The sequence below is a fragment of the Cricetulus griseus genome, chromosome 4, assembly GCF_003668045.3.
Source record: "Cricetulus griseus strain 17A/GY chromosome 4, alternate assembly CriGri-PICRH-1.0, whole genome shotgun sequence".
Lineage (NCBI taxonomy): Eukaryota > Metazoa > Chordata > Mammalia > Rodentia > Cricetidae > Cricetulus > Cricetulus griseus.
The window spans coordinates 147493217-147508477 of record NC_048597.1 but is presented as its reverse complement, the minus strand read 5'-3'; the positions used below and the strand labels follow the sequence as shown (position 1 = coordinate 147508477).

General features: G+C 44.4%; 1 protein-coding gene across 1 annotated transcript in view; it reads left to right on the top strand.

Annotated features, from left to right (window-relative positions):
* Window positions 1–9260: 9260 nt before the first annotated feature.
* Dcps (decapping enzyme, scavenger) overlaps window positions 9261–15261 on the top strand; it is a 44657-nt gene continuing 38656 nt past the window's right edge. Inside the window, exons 1-2 of the mRNA XM_027411774.2 lie at window positions 9261–9510; window positions 10871–11045. Coding sequence (XP_027267575.1) covers window positions 9313–9510; window positions 10871–11045 — 373 coding nt within the window. The 5' untranslated portion in view covers window positions 9261–9312. The remainder of the gene's footprint in view (window positions 9511–10870; window positions 11046–15261) is intronic.

The following is a 15261-nucleotide window of genomic DNA, read 5'->3' as shown; positions in this document are numbered from 1 at the left end:
TCAGGCTTTCTTGGGTGGTGCCTGTAGGGAAAAAGGGCCAGTCAAAGAAACACACTTTGACCCTGCAACCAGAACCAAAGAAATGCACCCTGGCCCTAAAACCAGTGCCAAAGAAACACACTTTGTCCATGGAATCAGAGCCAGTGAAAGAAATACACCCTGGCCTTAAAACTAGAGCCAAAGGCTAAAAAGGACCAGTGACAGAAACACACTTTGGCCCTGAAACCAGAGCCAAATCGGACCCTAAACCTGTGCAGAAAACTAACCAATCCCTGAGCAGGATATCTAGCCATCCTAAGCTCAGGGATTGAAATCTGACCAATCCCCATCCTGGAAAAACTCTGCCCTCTAAGAATCCCTATATATACCCTGTGACTGTTCAGGCTGCCTGGCTGTCTTCTGCCACCCTGGCAGAGGGCAGCCACTCTCCTGAATTTTTCCCTCCTAATAAATCTCTTGAATGAGGTTTGGGTGAGACCTGTGGTAGCAGAGTCGACCCTGGGCGGAGCAGAGTAGAGGAGGGCTGTAACACTCTGCCAAACCTACCCCAGACTAAGCCGAATTGTTATACTCTGCTCTCTGAGGGACTAGAGCTGAACTGTCACAGCTTCACAAGGGAAACCCTTTCCTGCAGAAGCAGAGCTGATTAACACGGGGGAAGCCTTTCCAGGAAGCAGGGTTGTAAGCTGCTATGCTTACTGTGACCTGTGGTGTTCCTTGGCTTGTTATTCTTTTACGCAGCAGTGGGTGTAAAGAAAGGAAGCTACGGATGAACAACCCAAATGGAGTTTATTTACCAGAAGAGGGGGGGGAGGATGGGGTTGAATTGTCAGCCAACCCAAGAGGAGCCAGAGAGAGAGAAGGTGAGGAAGGCTGGACCTTATAAAGGGAAGGCTGCGCATGCGCACTGAGGTTTCAAGCATGCGCAGAGTCCTCTCGCAGGCCGTAATGCGTGGCGGGTGATGTGATGATGATGTAGCACATTTTCCTGTGCATGCCCCGCCTGTCGTTAGGGGTCAGGGTCATCCAGGTGTATATTCTTACAATCCTGGCTGTTATTATAAAAGGTGGGGAATTGGGCGAGGCAGGTTAGGGAAGTAGGGACGAAGAAATCTCAAGGCTGCTTCCTGCTGACCTGGGGTCATTGACTGTCTTTGGGGGGAACCTAAGAAGGTTGGGGTGCTGCCATGTCCTGGGGTACCTGGTTGTTTCATCGCAGTCCAGGCTGTATGGTGAAGGGACCTGCTCCCCTTTCGGCAGCCATAACAGCCGAACACGTGCTTGCCATAAACTTGCCTTGGTCACTTAGAGGTCAGATGCCTGCCTCGTGACAAGGAACCCATCAGAAGTTAGTCACTAGAAAGTCAGATGCCTGCCTCGTGACGAGGAACCAATCAGAAGTTAGCTGGTGGCGCTATGCTTTATGACTCTGGGTGTGCTTTACGGAAAAGAGCACAGCAATGACGTCGAGAGCATAGCAACCACCCTGGGAGGGCCTATGGACCATAACAACCAGTTGACCAATCAACACAGGGCAAGCCCTCCAAGCCTGGAGGCACACCAATCGTGAGTCTGTGCGTACCCCTAGACACTCCCCTTACGCTGTCCTATAAGATCTCTTGGGAGGCCCTAGGAGCCGTCTTTTCTAGCCATCCGCCATGGCAGGTGGATAAAAGACCCGAGCTAACATGGGGTTAGCTCGTTAAATTACAATAAAGCCTCATGCAGTTTGCAGCAAGCTCTCAAATCCGCCTGGTGATTCGGGTGACCGCGAACGTGGCCTGGGACCCCGGGTACTTGAGTTTTCCAGGGGTCTAACAATGGAACCCCTGGCGCCTCTTAGACCTGGCAAGATGTTGGCAGAGCAGTGGGCAAGGTTGAGTTTAGAAAAAAAAATTTTTTTTCCTTAGGCTCTGGTATTTGAGTGAAGATTATAAGATGAGGGAGGGGTTCCCGAGGTGTCCCAAGATGAGGGAAAGGAATTTGGGACTGGGGAAAGGTTGAATATTACCTGGAGTGAATCTGACCTGTTTGGATCTGATTCGGCTCCCTGGAACTTACAAGAATCCTTAGAGTTTATGGAAACATAAGAGACACATTAGCAGCATTATTTTGTTAGAAGCAACTTGGCTAAAAGCATTAACATTTTAAAATTGACAGATTTTTTTTAGGACAATGAAAAGCATCTTAGTCTTGACGTTGTAGTTATGATCCTATAGTGGTATTGTAGAACTTTACTATGAACAGTAGCATGAGAAATAGAGAAATCAGGAACACATTTCATTCTTTTTAATGTCTGAACTCACTTTATCATCACTTAAGCCTTTTTATTCTCAGACCTTCATAACTTTAGTTCATACACCTTACATTACCATCAGAGACCTTCCATTCTCAGACCTTTATACCTTCCATTCTCAGACCTTCATAACTTGGATTTATCCACTGTGTTAGACCTTTCCATCTCAGACCTTCATAACTACATTCCCAGACCTTCACACACCTTACACTTTCCTATCTTCACATAGATAAACCCTAAAATACCTGTTCCTGAAATCCGTTTTGCTTTAAGCTGCAAAAAGACTACCAGTCGTCAAAAGCATCAGAGTTCTTGAGAAGGATAAGATTTTACCTGAATTAATTAAATAACAGAGCCTTGCCAGCAGGCTGCATGGACAGCCACCCCCAAGGTCCTCCATCCATAGTAGCGGGCTGCAGGACACCTGCCTTCTTGCTGATAGCATGTGACCTGTGGATTATGGACTACAGGAAGGCCCCTACCGATGGCCCAAGCAACGCAGGGAAAGTCGATTCCACTGTCTTCTTGTCCATGGTCTGGAGTACTTTGTAGCAGTTGAGGTGAAGGGCAGGGTTGCTCAGTGACTAGCATTGTCACTGACTGGAGATGAAGTTTCTTTAGTGCCCATTAGTCTTCTTGGAGGAAATGGAGTGGGGCCAGCAGCTGGCCTATCTCTCTGTCATAGAAAGCTCTTTAACAAAACATTTTAAATGCTATATTCTCTAGATCTCTGAGCATTTGAGGGCTGTCTTTCTGTTTAGTATCTCAGCAGTCAAAAGCTTGCCTTTAGAGAAAAATCCCCTTTTTGTAATAAAAAGCTGTATCTTTGTAAATGGCTTACATGATGGACTGAGTGGTATAAATATTTTGTTAATTTGAAATAGACCTTTATGATTTTAAACTTTGATCATCATTTAAAGATACATGAGTTAGGGGCTGGAGAGATGAATCAGAGGTTAATTAAGAGCACCGACTGCTCTTCCAGAGGTCCTGAGTTCAATTCCCAGCAACCACGTGGTGGCTCACAACCATCCATTATAAGATCTGGTGCCCTCTTCTGGTGTGCAGATATACACAAAAAGCAAAAAAAGAATCTGACAGAAAGCAAAAGTCCATCAGCCAGGTTTGCTGGCACAGGCCGATGAGTGGGCATGCCTACAGGTAGGTCATATGGCCAAGATGGCAGTCCCCAGGTTAGCCCACATGGCCAAGATGGTGGTGACCATAAGCCACTTTTTTTGTCTGTTTACCCGCTTGTTGGCTGCAACCAGAAAGGTTCCTTATGCATTTCCCATGGGTGAGGCAGTGGAAAAACCGGCAAAAGCTCCTCTCTGGATGCCTGTTGGCCCATGGGAGTTACCAGGGGCTTGGCTCCGAAGGGGACACAGCTGTCCCAAAACTGAAAAAGGACCCAGCAGTCCGAACTGAAAAAACAAAAAAGCACCGCTCCTGGAGCGGGATTCCAAACCTGACCCACGAGAAATTTAAAGGATATCTTACCAGATTGTAGCAAACAGGCAGATGAGTGGGTTCCAAAGATGGTTAGTTGGAAAAGCATCGAGTTGAAGTGTACAGAGTTCTGGCATCTCAGGCCAATGCAGGCAGGAGGAAGTGCCAGGAAAAGCTGAGATGGAAGTGGGTTATGAGTTCAGATTTTAGGATCCCCGAAATTTCCCATATCCCTGGCAGGAAAGGTTACAGAGAAAGCCTATCCCACCAGCAAGCTGTGAGGGAGCTTACGAAGAGAGCAATTTTTTGCTTAAATTAGAAATAGAGAAGAAAAGAGGAGGATGAGACACAAGATGAGACATATTAGACATGTTAATCGGTTTCAGAGTAGGGAGACTAAAGAAGAAGAGAAGCAGGATAAATGGCTGACCGCTATGGCCGGTCGCCATAGAGAGGCAGAGAGAGAATAGAGAGAGAATGTAGGGAGTAGAAAGAGGGCATAGAGAGAGAGTAAAAAGAGAGAGTGTTTAGCAGATAGAAAAAGGCCTGTACATAGGGTAACTCCTTCCATCTTCCGGTTTGCTGACAGAAGTTAGATAAATCCCGCAAAACTTTGGGGTCTAGAGTTCTGTTTGGGGGCTAGTGAGATTGGTTCTCTAAGGAGTACCTAGGCCATTTTTTTGTACCGAGATACGTGAGTCTGGATGCCTTAACGATTGGCATGAGGTGTAAGGGTTTTAAGTTTTCTAGAAGACATCCCAGTGGAGTCGATGGGCTTATCTCCTTTGTTGGTTTATTTCCCATGGATGAACAAGTTAAAAACCGGTAAAAGCCCCTTTCCGAATGCTCGTCAGCTTGTGGGGGTACCAAAGGGCCTCAGCCCGATAGACCCCGGGTCTGAATAGGGACTCAGCTGTCCCGAAGAACTTGAAAAGAAAACAGAAGAACCCAACAGTCCCACAGCGGCTAGCCACCGAGGGAGCAAGCAGCTACTGATGGGGCCACCCATAGGAAATAAGCTAGGAGTGATTGTCGGCGAAGGGGGTTGACCGTGACCGTGAAGATTGTGGCCGGGTGCTCCCCTGCCACCAAGAACACCAGAAGGGTGCCGGATGCTCAATGGTCAATCCTTTGGGTTCAGGGAGATGTTTACGACGACTGAAAGGGGGTAGCCTTACTGAATAGGGTCTGGTGTTGGATGTAGAGTCCCAGCAAAAGCGTGAGATGGAGTGTGGATTGTTGATCTGCGTGTAAGGGTACCTTCACCTTCCCACGTGCCCGCCAGCGGGCTGTGAGGAAAGCACAGGGAGAGAGCCTTTCCACATCCTAGGCACCAAATGTTATTCTTTTATGCTGCAGCTGTGGCTGTAAAGAAAGGAAGCTACGGATGAACAACCCACATGGAGTTTATTTACCAGAAGAGGGGGGAGGATGGGGTTGGATTGTCAGTCAACCCAAGAGGAGCCAGAGAGTGAGAAGGCGAGGAAGGCTGGACCTTTTAAAGGGAAGGCTGCGCATGCGCACTGAGGTTTCACATATGTGCAGAGTCCTCAAGCAGGCTGTAATGCGTGGTGGGTGACGTGGTGATGACTTAGCACATTTTCTTGTGAGTGTCCTGCGTCATTAGGGGGCAGGGTCATCCAGGTGTATGTTCTTACATGGCTACCAAGTGCCAGAATACCTTTACATCCGAGCTGTAACACTCAGTATTCTTTGGCTCCCAAGTGCCATAATCTATCCCCAGCCATCCCATCCAAGCCATAGAAATGCTTACAGTGCCTTTACCTGATGAGCCCTCTTGCCAGCCCTTCTCTGAAAGATGAAGAAAGCAAGTAAGCATTGCATCCTGCTTTCTAGGTCTGCCTGGATCCTTTGGAAGTATAATCTGTGTGTTGGAATGGATACATTCAGAGAGTATATATAACAAGTCTCTATTTAAACAGGGATCAAATTTAAAGCAAAGTTAAAGTTCTTTAAAACATGTCTATTATTAATATTGTGTGCACACAGGCACCTGTGAATTCATAACCACTCATATCACACCTCAGCACATGTATGGATATCAGAACAACTTTTCCAAGTCAGCACTCCCCTACCATAGGATCTGGGGCTGGAACTCAGGTCACCAGGCTTTTTTGGCAAGCACTTTTACTTGCTGAGCCACCTGGCCAGTCCACAGCACCATAAATGCCTTTCCTTGATAGATTTTTTTTCCGCCTTAGCTCCGTAAAAATAACACTTATAAAAACTGTGGGTTTTTTTTGTTTGTTTGTTTTGGTGTTTTTGTTGTCTTAGACAGGATCACTCTATGTATTCCAGGCTGGCTGTCAACTTATGATTCTCCTGCCTCTGCCTCCCATGTGCTGGAAATACAGGCACATACCACTGTGCCCAAAGGCTTGACTTGTTTGAATTATTTATAAACCCAGCTTGACTTCTAGGAGCCATCGGGCAGCTTTTGTTTTCCTGTATTGTTTTATGCAGTGTACTCCTTCAGGTTTCTGTCTAGTGGAGACACACAGAGGTTCTGAGGCCCCGAATGGCCAACCAATGGGCTATGTCCCTTGAGAATGTGGCCAATAATGTAAGCTATTACGCCTCCCCATTGGATAGCACAGCTCTCTCTTTTCTTTTTGGCTTGAATCTGCATAAATAAAATTTCAAAAGAGATAGCTTGTTGGTTTTGACTGGAAATTAATGAAAAAAATTTAAAGAGATGGGTTGGTAGCACTAATCTTTATCTGTAAGTTTTGAATTTATGGTGTTTTATCCCATGTACAAAACCATTTTTCTCTATAGCTTTTGTACCCATTGAGAGATAATGTTTTGTCATTTTTTGCATACCAGCACATATGTAATGAATGAATATCCCAAACACAAATTATTTTAGTGCATGCCTGTACTCTTGTTGGGTTCAGTTTGAAGTCAGCCTGTCTTAAATAACCAAAACACAAATAAAACAAAAATCCCAAAATTTATTATTGTTCCAGATTTAGAAATGTCTCTGAAATAATTTAAGAAACGTCAGTTTTTTTTTTTTTCTGAGTATGTAATTCCATATTAGGAGAAGCCGACTAAAAAAGCTAATTTCACCAGAGGGCGCTGCCACAGCTTGTCACTGTCAAACAGCAGGACAGGTTTTCTCTGTAGTTTTGGAGCCTGTCCTGAAACTTACTCTGTAGACTAGGCTGGCCTCAGACTCACAGAGATCCACATGTCTCTGCCTCCCGAGTGCTGGGATTAAAAGCATGCGCCACCACTGCCCAGACCAAACCAACTCTTAAAAAGCCCCTTTACTTATGACTTCTACTCTAGCCAGTAACACCTAGGATTGTGATGAACAAAGAATGTCACTTTCTGCAGGCCCAGGGGCGTCAAGACAGGAATTCACACAGGCACTACTGGTGAGGTTTGATGAGTACTTGACTTGGTTTCTCTCTCCAGAAGTTGGAAGCCTACTCAAGGACTGGGGTGTGTTTCTGTGGCAGAGCACATGCTTAACTGCTCAAGGTTCAATCCCCATTGAACACAGGTGTGCACACACATCTAACACAAATTCCCTCATCAAGGGTTCCAGTAAAGTAGGTTTAGAAAGAGAAAAGGAGTCTGTATAACTAATCACTATACTTGAATTCACGTAAACTATCATTCCAAGTTTCATAAAAAAATAACAAACTTATTTTACAATATGTGGATGTGGTGTGATGATGCATGCCTTTAATCCCAGCACTGAGGAGGCAGAGGCAGGTGGATCTGTGAATTCAAGGCAGCCTAGTCTACATAGCAAATTCCAGGCCAGGCCAGGGCAACTAGTGAGACCTTGTCCCAAAAAACAGAAAGGATAGAAGGAAGGAGGGAGGGAGGGAAGGAAGGAGAGAGGGAGGGAGGGAGGGAGAGAGGGAAGAAGGAAGGAAAATAATATCTATTACTAAAGTGCTAACTCATTGTTTTTGACATATATACCTACAATTTGGACTGGATTCTGATTTGTTTCTTTCCTCATTTGGCTACATATATCCAAAGTAATACTTCAAGAAACAGGGTCTCACTGTGTAGCTCTAGTTAGACCTCAGCAACCCACCCATCTCTGCCTATGGAGTGCTGGTATTAAACACATGTATAATCATGCTAGGCCATTTTTTTCCCATTTTTCTGAGTTGAAAAAATGTTCAGACATTTTCATAAAAATAAAGTCCTAGAACTGAGTAGGTTTTGCTACTGCCATTGGCCTTGTGGGACATTTCTTTCTGGTCTTGCATGTAATTGATAACCTCAGATTGTATATTCGTAGAAGGCAAGGAAGCCTGTGGACAAGTGGCGATTGCAGATAATTATACCAGATTCCAGGTCCCCTAAGTTCCTCTATTCTAAAACAGTCATATCCAACTCATGTTCCTATGGAATACTATCCAAAACTCAATCTATTATTAAAACAAGGTACATTTTGTTACTAACTAAAAAGCAGATTGAAAATTACATCATTAATATTAATAACTGAAAAAAAAAGTTTTGCCACATTCGTTACATTTGTCTGAAAAATTTAAAACACTACAAAAATAACATTTGGCAGACTATCTGTTCTTGACAATATTTGGAGCTGCCAAATTAAAGGGAAGGAAAAATGAGCTAGCCGGAACAAATAGCGACACAAGACACCTACAAAACCCACAAACAAGTTTTATTATCACTCCTCCAGCTGCAATAAAAGAATAAAACAAATCACATCCCAGTGTAGCAGGGCAGAATTACAGGCAAACTGGATTTAGAGGAAGAAGCCTCCAGGGTAGAAGGAAGTGATGGAAAGACAATGTACAATCCATCCTGTTAGCTTACTTTTCCTTTTCAGCAAAAGAGGAAAAAAAAAAAAAAAAAAAAAAAAAAGCCAAGTCTAGCTGGGCGGTGGTGGTGCATGACTTTAAATCCCAGCACTTGGGAGGCAGAAGCAAGCGATCTTTGTGAGTTTAAGGCCAGCCCTGGTCTACAGATCGAGTTCCATGACTGGCTCCAAAGCCACACAGAGAAACCCTGTTTCGAAAAACAAAAGGCCAAGTCTACATATAAAGGGGGAAAAAAGATGATGTAAAATTAGGAGAGTGGGAGAAAAATGGGAAATGGTTTACGTTATCCACTGTTTAAAAAAATAACAAGAAATAAAATGGCTTGTGCATTTACTTTTAAAACATTCCTTCCACTCCCACTTGTGAGTAGGGATGGTAATGTAAACCATTATTATTTAACACTGTGGGTCGATCATACAGAGCTCAAAGGTGTTTTTGGTTTCCCGCGCTGTCTCCACGGCCACACACCCCGCCGGCTGCCAGCAGGACCAGAGACCCGAACTGTGTTTGCCCCTCCACAAAGGCCATTAGAAGACCCTTCAGGTAAGCAGGTGCAAAACCTGCAGAAGCCAACTGAGACGCGCAGCACGCTGGGAAATGAAGTAGCGGCCTCTCCTGCCCAGAGTATGCCGGGAGTTGAAGTCCAGGCCCTCACAGGCTGTGAGGAAGCGCAAGGGGCGTGGGCAGCAGCTCAGACGTGCAGGCGGGTACGGCTCTTCCCCGGGCAGCATGGCGGATACCGCGCCTCAACTCAAGAGAAAGCGCGAACCCGAGGCAGAGGAGTCAGAAACCCCCAGCACAGACGAGAAGGAAGCAGGCGTTGGCAATGGTGCCTCTGCCCCTGTCCGCTTACCGTTCTCCGGCTTTAGAGTACAAAAAGTACTGAGGGAGTCTGCGCGGGACAAAATCATTTTCCTGCATGGGAAGGTACCATTAAGCACCCGGGGGGCGGGGGGTTGGGGGCGGACGCGGGAAAGAGGGAACCAATCTTCGCGTCAGAGCGCAGTGTTTTTCACTACCAATCATATTATTCGGGGAAGGTGGAGTTACCACCACTGCGATGCTTGGAGCGACAATATTACCTGTGGAATTAAAGGAACGCACACATCTAGGTCTAATCTCCCCATTTTCTCCTTCCCTACAAATATCTGCCAGTTTGAAAACCACGTGTTAAATTCCCCAGGCCATTCACCATCAATCACGTATAAAGGCGCCAGGAACTCAGCAAGTGCTTGCTCTGGGCCCTGTCCCTGGAAGTGACGAGATAACTATGAGATGTGGTTGGTCCCTGCTTCACATGGTTCCAGCCTATGTTGTTAACCTGTTCCTCACGCTGTGGACTTCCATGTATGACAGGGACCCAGGCGTGTGCTTGATAGTTCCTGGACTGCGAAGCATGTCTGTGGAGGCAGATATGCTGCTGGCGGTAACACCGTGTGCTTAGCATCTAGCAGCAGAGCTGGAGACCATCTCAAACTACTGAGGCAGATGTCAAGGTTTCTATAGACTGACCTGCCTGAAACTTTTCCACTCGTGACTTCATTCTGTTGAGAAAGTTTTACACAACAGGTGTATAAAATAGGTATACAAATCAAACATTTACTGATAATGACTAATGAATAATAAGGAAATGATTTTTTTTTTTTTTTTTTTTTGAGACAGGGTTTTTCTGTTTAGCCCTGGCTGTCCCGGAACTCACTCAGTAGACAAGGCTGCCCACAAACTCAGTATGCGCCACCACTGCCTGGCCTGGAAATAAATTTTTAAACAGTTCTTTGGTGTATATGTAATTTTTTATTAAAGATGTAAACAAAATTGCATGCTAATGAGATGGATGTTCTTGCTTATAAAGAATGAGATCTTGGCCGAATATTTACTACTTCAGGATATAGAGCATATTATTTTGCATGCGTGTGTTTGGATGTGTGTTCATGTAGAGATCAGAAGTCTACCCCAGGTATTGTTTCTGTCTTGTTTTTTACTTGCTTGTATTGCCTTTTAGTATAAGATTTCTCACTGATGAAGAACTCACTAATTAGCCTAGGCTGGCTAGCCAGCATGCCTCAGGGGTCCACTTATGTTTGCCTTCCAGTTCGGCCAGTTTTTTACATGGGTTCTGGGGATGGAACTCAGGTCTTCATACTTGCCTGGAATGCATTTTGTCAACAAAACTATTTCCTAGCCCTAAGTGCTGGGATTTTAGAGGCTTTGGAAGCTTCTACTTGTGGTGTGCAGGCTTTTCTAGTGGCGCTGTCCTTGGATCCACTGGTGATATCTCTGCCTGCAGGTGAATGAGGACTCTGGGGATACACCTGGAGAAGATGCTGTTGTGATCCTAGAGAAGACACCATTTCAGGTAGAACACGTGGCCCAACTCCTAACGGGGAGCCCTGAGCTCAAGTTGCAATTCTCCAATGATATCTACAGCACCTATAACCTGTTTCCTCCAAGGCATCTGAGTGGTGAGCAAACAGTGGCGTTGTGGTTGTGTGGGGAGGATGGGTTTGTGGGAAACTAAGGGCTGTGGTGAATAGAATCTCTTTCAAACTTGAAAGTTCCAATACAGTGGTTCTAAATGAAAGAGGGAGGGCTTTTCCCTCCGGAGAACCTGGCAATCTCTGAAGACAATTTTGGTTATTGGAGCTGGATGTGTATGTGCCACTGGCGTCTAGTATCTGAGGACAGGCATGCCATGAAACATCCCACAATGCATAGGATGGGCTGCCACAACAAAGAACTGCCATGACTGCTAAGGTGGATAACATTTCCTGGTGCAGTATATTTGGGGGAGTAAGTGATTTATTGGATTGAATAATAGTTCTGGCTGTTCTGGAACTCACTCTGTACAACAGGCTGACCTCAAACTCAGAGACATCTGCCTGCTTCTGCCTCCCAAGTGCTGGGATTAAAGGCGTGTGCCACCACGGCCCAGCAATAAATTCATCTATTAATGAGCATAACTGATAATTTCCAACACTTTCAAAACCCTTATTATTATGCTAACTTAGGATGTATAAATATACTATTATTATTATAACTGTTAATATATTACATATTATATATAAAATTAAATGTATTATTAAATATAAAACATTTAATCCATAGAACAATACTATTGTGAGAAGAATTTATAAGTGAGGAAAAACTAAGTAACCAGTTCAGAATCTCACAGCAATAGGTGCTGGGAAAAGGAAGTATTTCAATAGACTGAAATCTCACCACACTCTTACACCATGTTCTGTTGCAATGTGCTGTATGCTGCACAGGTAGTCACTTCTCTGAAGAACCCCACTTCCTGGTAGAAGAGATATAGCAGGATGAACTTGAGTAGACTAGCAGTAGTTAGCAGAAACATGACTAACAGAAATTTGATTGTTTTTTGTTTTGTTTTGTTGCGTTTTTTTGTTGTTGTTGTTAAATAATTTATTTAAATTTATTTTATGTGCATTGGTGTAAAGGTGTCAGATCCCCTGGAATTGGAGTTACAGACATGTGGGTGCTGGGAATTGAACCCAGGTCTTCTGGAAGAGCACAGAAATTTGGTTTTGATTAAAAACGTTCTTGCCCACAAAGGCCAGAGTGTTGGGTCACCTGGGACTGGAGTTACAGAGACTTAAGAGCCTCCATATGGGTGCTAGGAGTTGAACCCCAGTATTCTAGAAGAGCAGCCAGTGCTTAAACAGAGCCATGTCTCCAGACCTGAAAGCATTTTTTTAAAAAGATTTTATTTATTATGTATACTGTGTTCTGCCTGCATGTATGCCTGCCTGCAGGCTGGAAGAGGACACTGGATCTTATTATAGATGGTTGTAAACCACAATGTGGTTGCTGGGAATTGAACTCAGAACCTCTGGAAGAATAATCAGTGCTCTTAACCTCTGAGCCATCTCTCCAGTTTTTTTTTTTTTGGAGACAGGGTTTCTCTGTGGCTTTGGAGGCTATCCTAGAACTAGCTTCTGTAGACCAGGCTGGTCTCGAACTCATAGAGATCCACCTGCCTGCCTCCTGAGTGCTGGGATTAAAGGTGTGAGCCACCACTGCCTGGCTCTGAAAGCATTTTTTAATTCACTTGAAAGACAAACATTCCATGCCCCAATAAAGACATGATGTGTCAAGATTTTGTAGGCAACACATGAGGGTTGACCTTAATGGTTCCCAACTAGGGAATGGCGTTTGACCACATCCTCGTGTACCCTTATTTCTCCTTTGGCATTTAAGAATAATCTGACTTTCCGTATATCCTGTCCCAGTGTCTTTTTTAATAGTATTTCCCACAGCTCTATAAATGAGGGCTATTGTTTTCCTTTGCAAATACATGTGATCCCTTGATATGAGACAAGCAAACCTTTCAGAGCAGACAGCACAAGATCCTGCTCTTCACCAAAAGACAGCCAGATTCTTTGGTCTAAGCTGATGGAAATGGGCAGCTGTATTTATTTTCGTAAGCATTGACCTTTAAGTAAATGTATTCCTTGACAAAGTGCAGCAGAAGCATGACAGAATGCACTGTACCCAGGCATGACTTACAGAAGCCACCAGACTATAGACTCTGGGCCATTACTATCATTCTCTTCCTCCTTCTCCAGTCCTTCCACTACCCTTCCTAGCCAGAATTCAGTAGTTTCTGTTGCTGGGGTTAACCTGCTGCATCCACAAAGCCTCTTTTTTTCTTGCTTGTTTTACCTTTCCATTGTACTTCTGTGACACTGCACATACGTGGTAGTGGTCACTGCCCTCTGTTTTCCTTCCAAGATGAATATTGATAGTGGCAGTTGGTGAGGGTTCCTCTCCACTCAGCCCCACGTCTCCATAACCCTTTCTTCATGATCACCCCTACTGGGGAGCCTGGGATGGGAGCTCTGCTTTCCCTGCCTTTTTAACACATGTGCTGGGTTTTGTGGTTTGCCTTCCCTACCTAAACCTGGCCTAGAGATTTGGTAGTCACAACAGTTGGCTTCAGGGCCTAATCTGTGTTTTTCCCTTGTTTGACTATTTATCCTGTCTCTGGGTGGCTTCATAAATAGTGAGTTGTCAGACTCTTTTTGTAAAGAACCAAAGTAAATGTTCTAGGCTTTGAGGCATGGGTGGTCTCAGACTCTTCATCATTTCTTCTCTTCTTCTACTTCTCTAAAAATTAATATATCACTTCCATCTTGTTGGGTGTTCACTCAGGTGGTGGGTCAAACAGAACCTGCAAGCCATAATTTCTCAGTCCATTTTCCAGGGTTTTGCCATTCAGAATGTGGTCTGTAGAACAGTACTCTAAGCACTGCCTAGGAGCTTTTCATACACAGAATCCAAGACCCTACTGCAGGCTACAGAAGTGGAGCCTGTGTGCCAGCTAGATTTTCTACAAGTCATATGTACATTATAATTAGAAAGATATTGGTCTTTAAAAGACATTTTTTTTTTTTTCTGGGGATGCCTGCCTTTATTTCTCGGTCATTGGCCTTTCAAAACTCCCAGCTGGTATTGAAATAAACATCTTCTTGTGGTTTGCATTTGAAATTCTCATAGGTACTGCATTGGTAAAATTCAAGAATACAGTATGTGGCTGGGCATTGGTGGCGCACACCTTTAATCCCAGCACTTGGGAGGCAGAGGCAGAGGATCTCTGTGAGCTCGAGACCAGCCTGGTCTACAAGAGCTAGTTCCAGGACAGCTTCCAAAGCCACAGAGAAACCCTGTCTCTCAAAAAAACAAAAAACAAAAAACAAAACAAAAAAAAAGAATACAGTATGTGATTTATTCAGAAGCAGTACCTATTTAATAGTAGCTACTACTGCTGTTTTGGTGTACTGGGCCCAGTGCTAAGTACCATCGCTTCAGAGTCGAGTAAGATACCTTCTCTGCCTTAGGCATGTTTAGGGAAATGATAAAAGAGAGGGCCACAAGTTATTGTGAAGAGATAGACAAATAGTCCTTTCTACATGGATGGGACTATAGGTAAGATTCCAGCTTTGGGCATAGGCCTGTAGTTCTAACTACTAGAAAGCTGAGGCACAAGCTCAAAAGTTTAAGGCCTATGTGGGCCATAGAGCAAGTTCAGGACTAGCCTGGGCAACTTAGTGAGACCCTATCTCAAAATAAAAGCCAAAGAACACTAAAGTTATAGCTTAGCAGTAGAGTGCTTGCACAAGTGTGGGCCCTAGGTTTAATCCCCTTTACCACAAAAAGAAAGAAAAGGAATCAAGTCATGGGCAGTTGAGGAGAAACTCTTCCTGTGGGGGTCTTTGGCAGCTTTTCTATCCCCCAGTGCTGGACAACAGTTAGCAATGGCCGCGGGCATGTGTAGCCTCTAGATTAGAATCTAGTGGCTAATCCTTGTTCCGGCCTCAGGTATCAGGATTCTTAGCTCAACAAATGTCAGAGAGCTTGTGTAACTCAGAATTCCATGGCATTTGATAGCAGCCAGCCTTACATCTTTTGACCTAGGGTGTCTGAGAATGTTGATTTTTAATGAGTTGGCAGTTTTCTGGAACTCTTCCAGCAATCAGAGTCTGTAGTTTTTCTTCTCTGACCACTTATAGTCTTTTTTTTTTTTTTTAAAAAAAGATTTATTTTTGTGTGTGTGGGTGTTTGCTTGCATGTATGTCTGTGCACCATGTGTGGTCAATGCCCTTGGAGGCCAGAAGAGGGCATCAGATTTTTTGGAACTGCGATTACAGATGGATATAG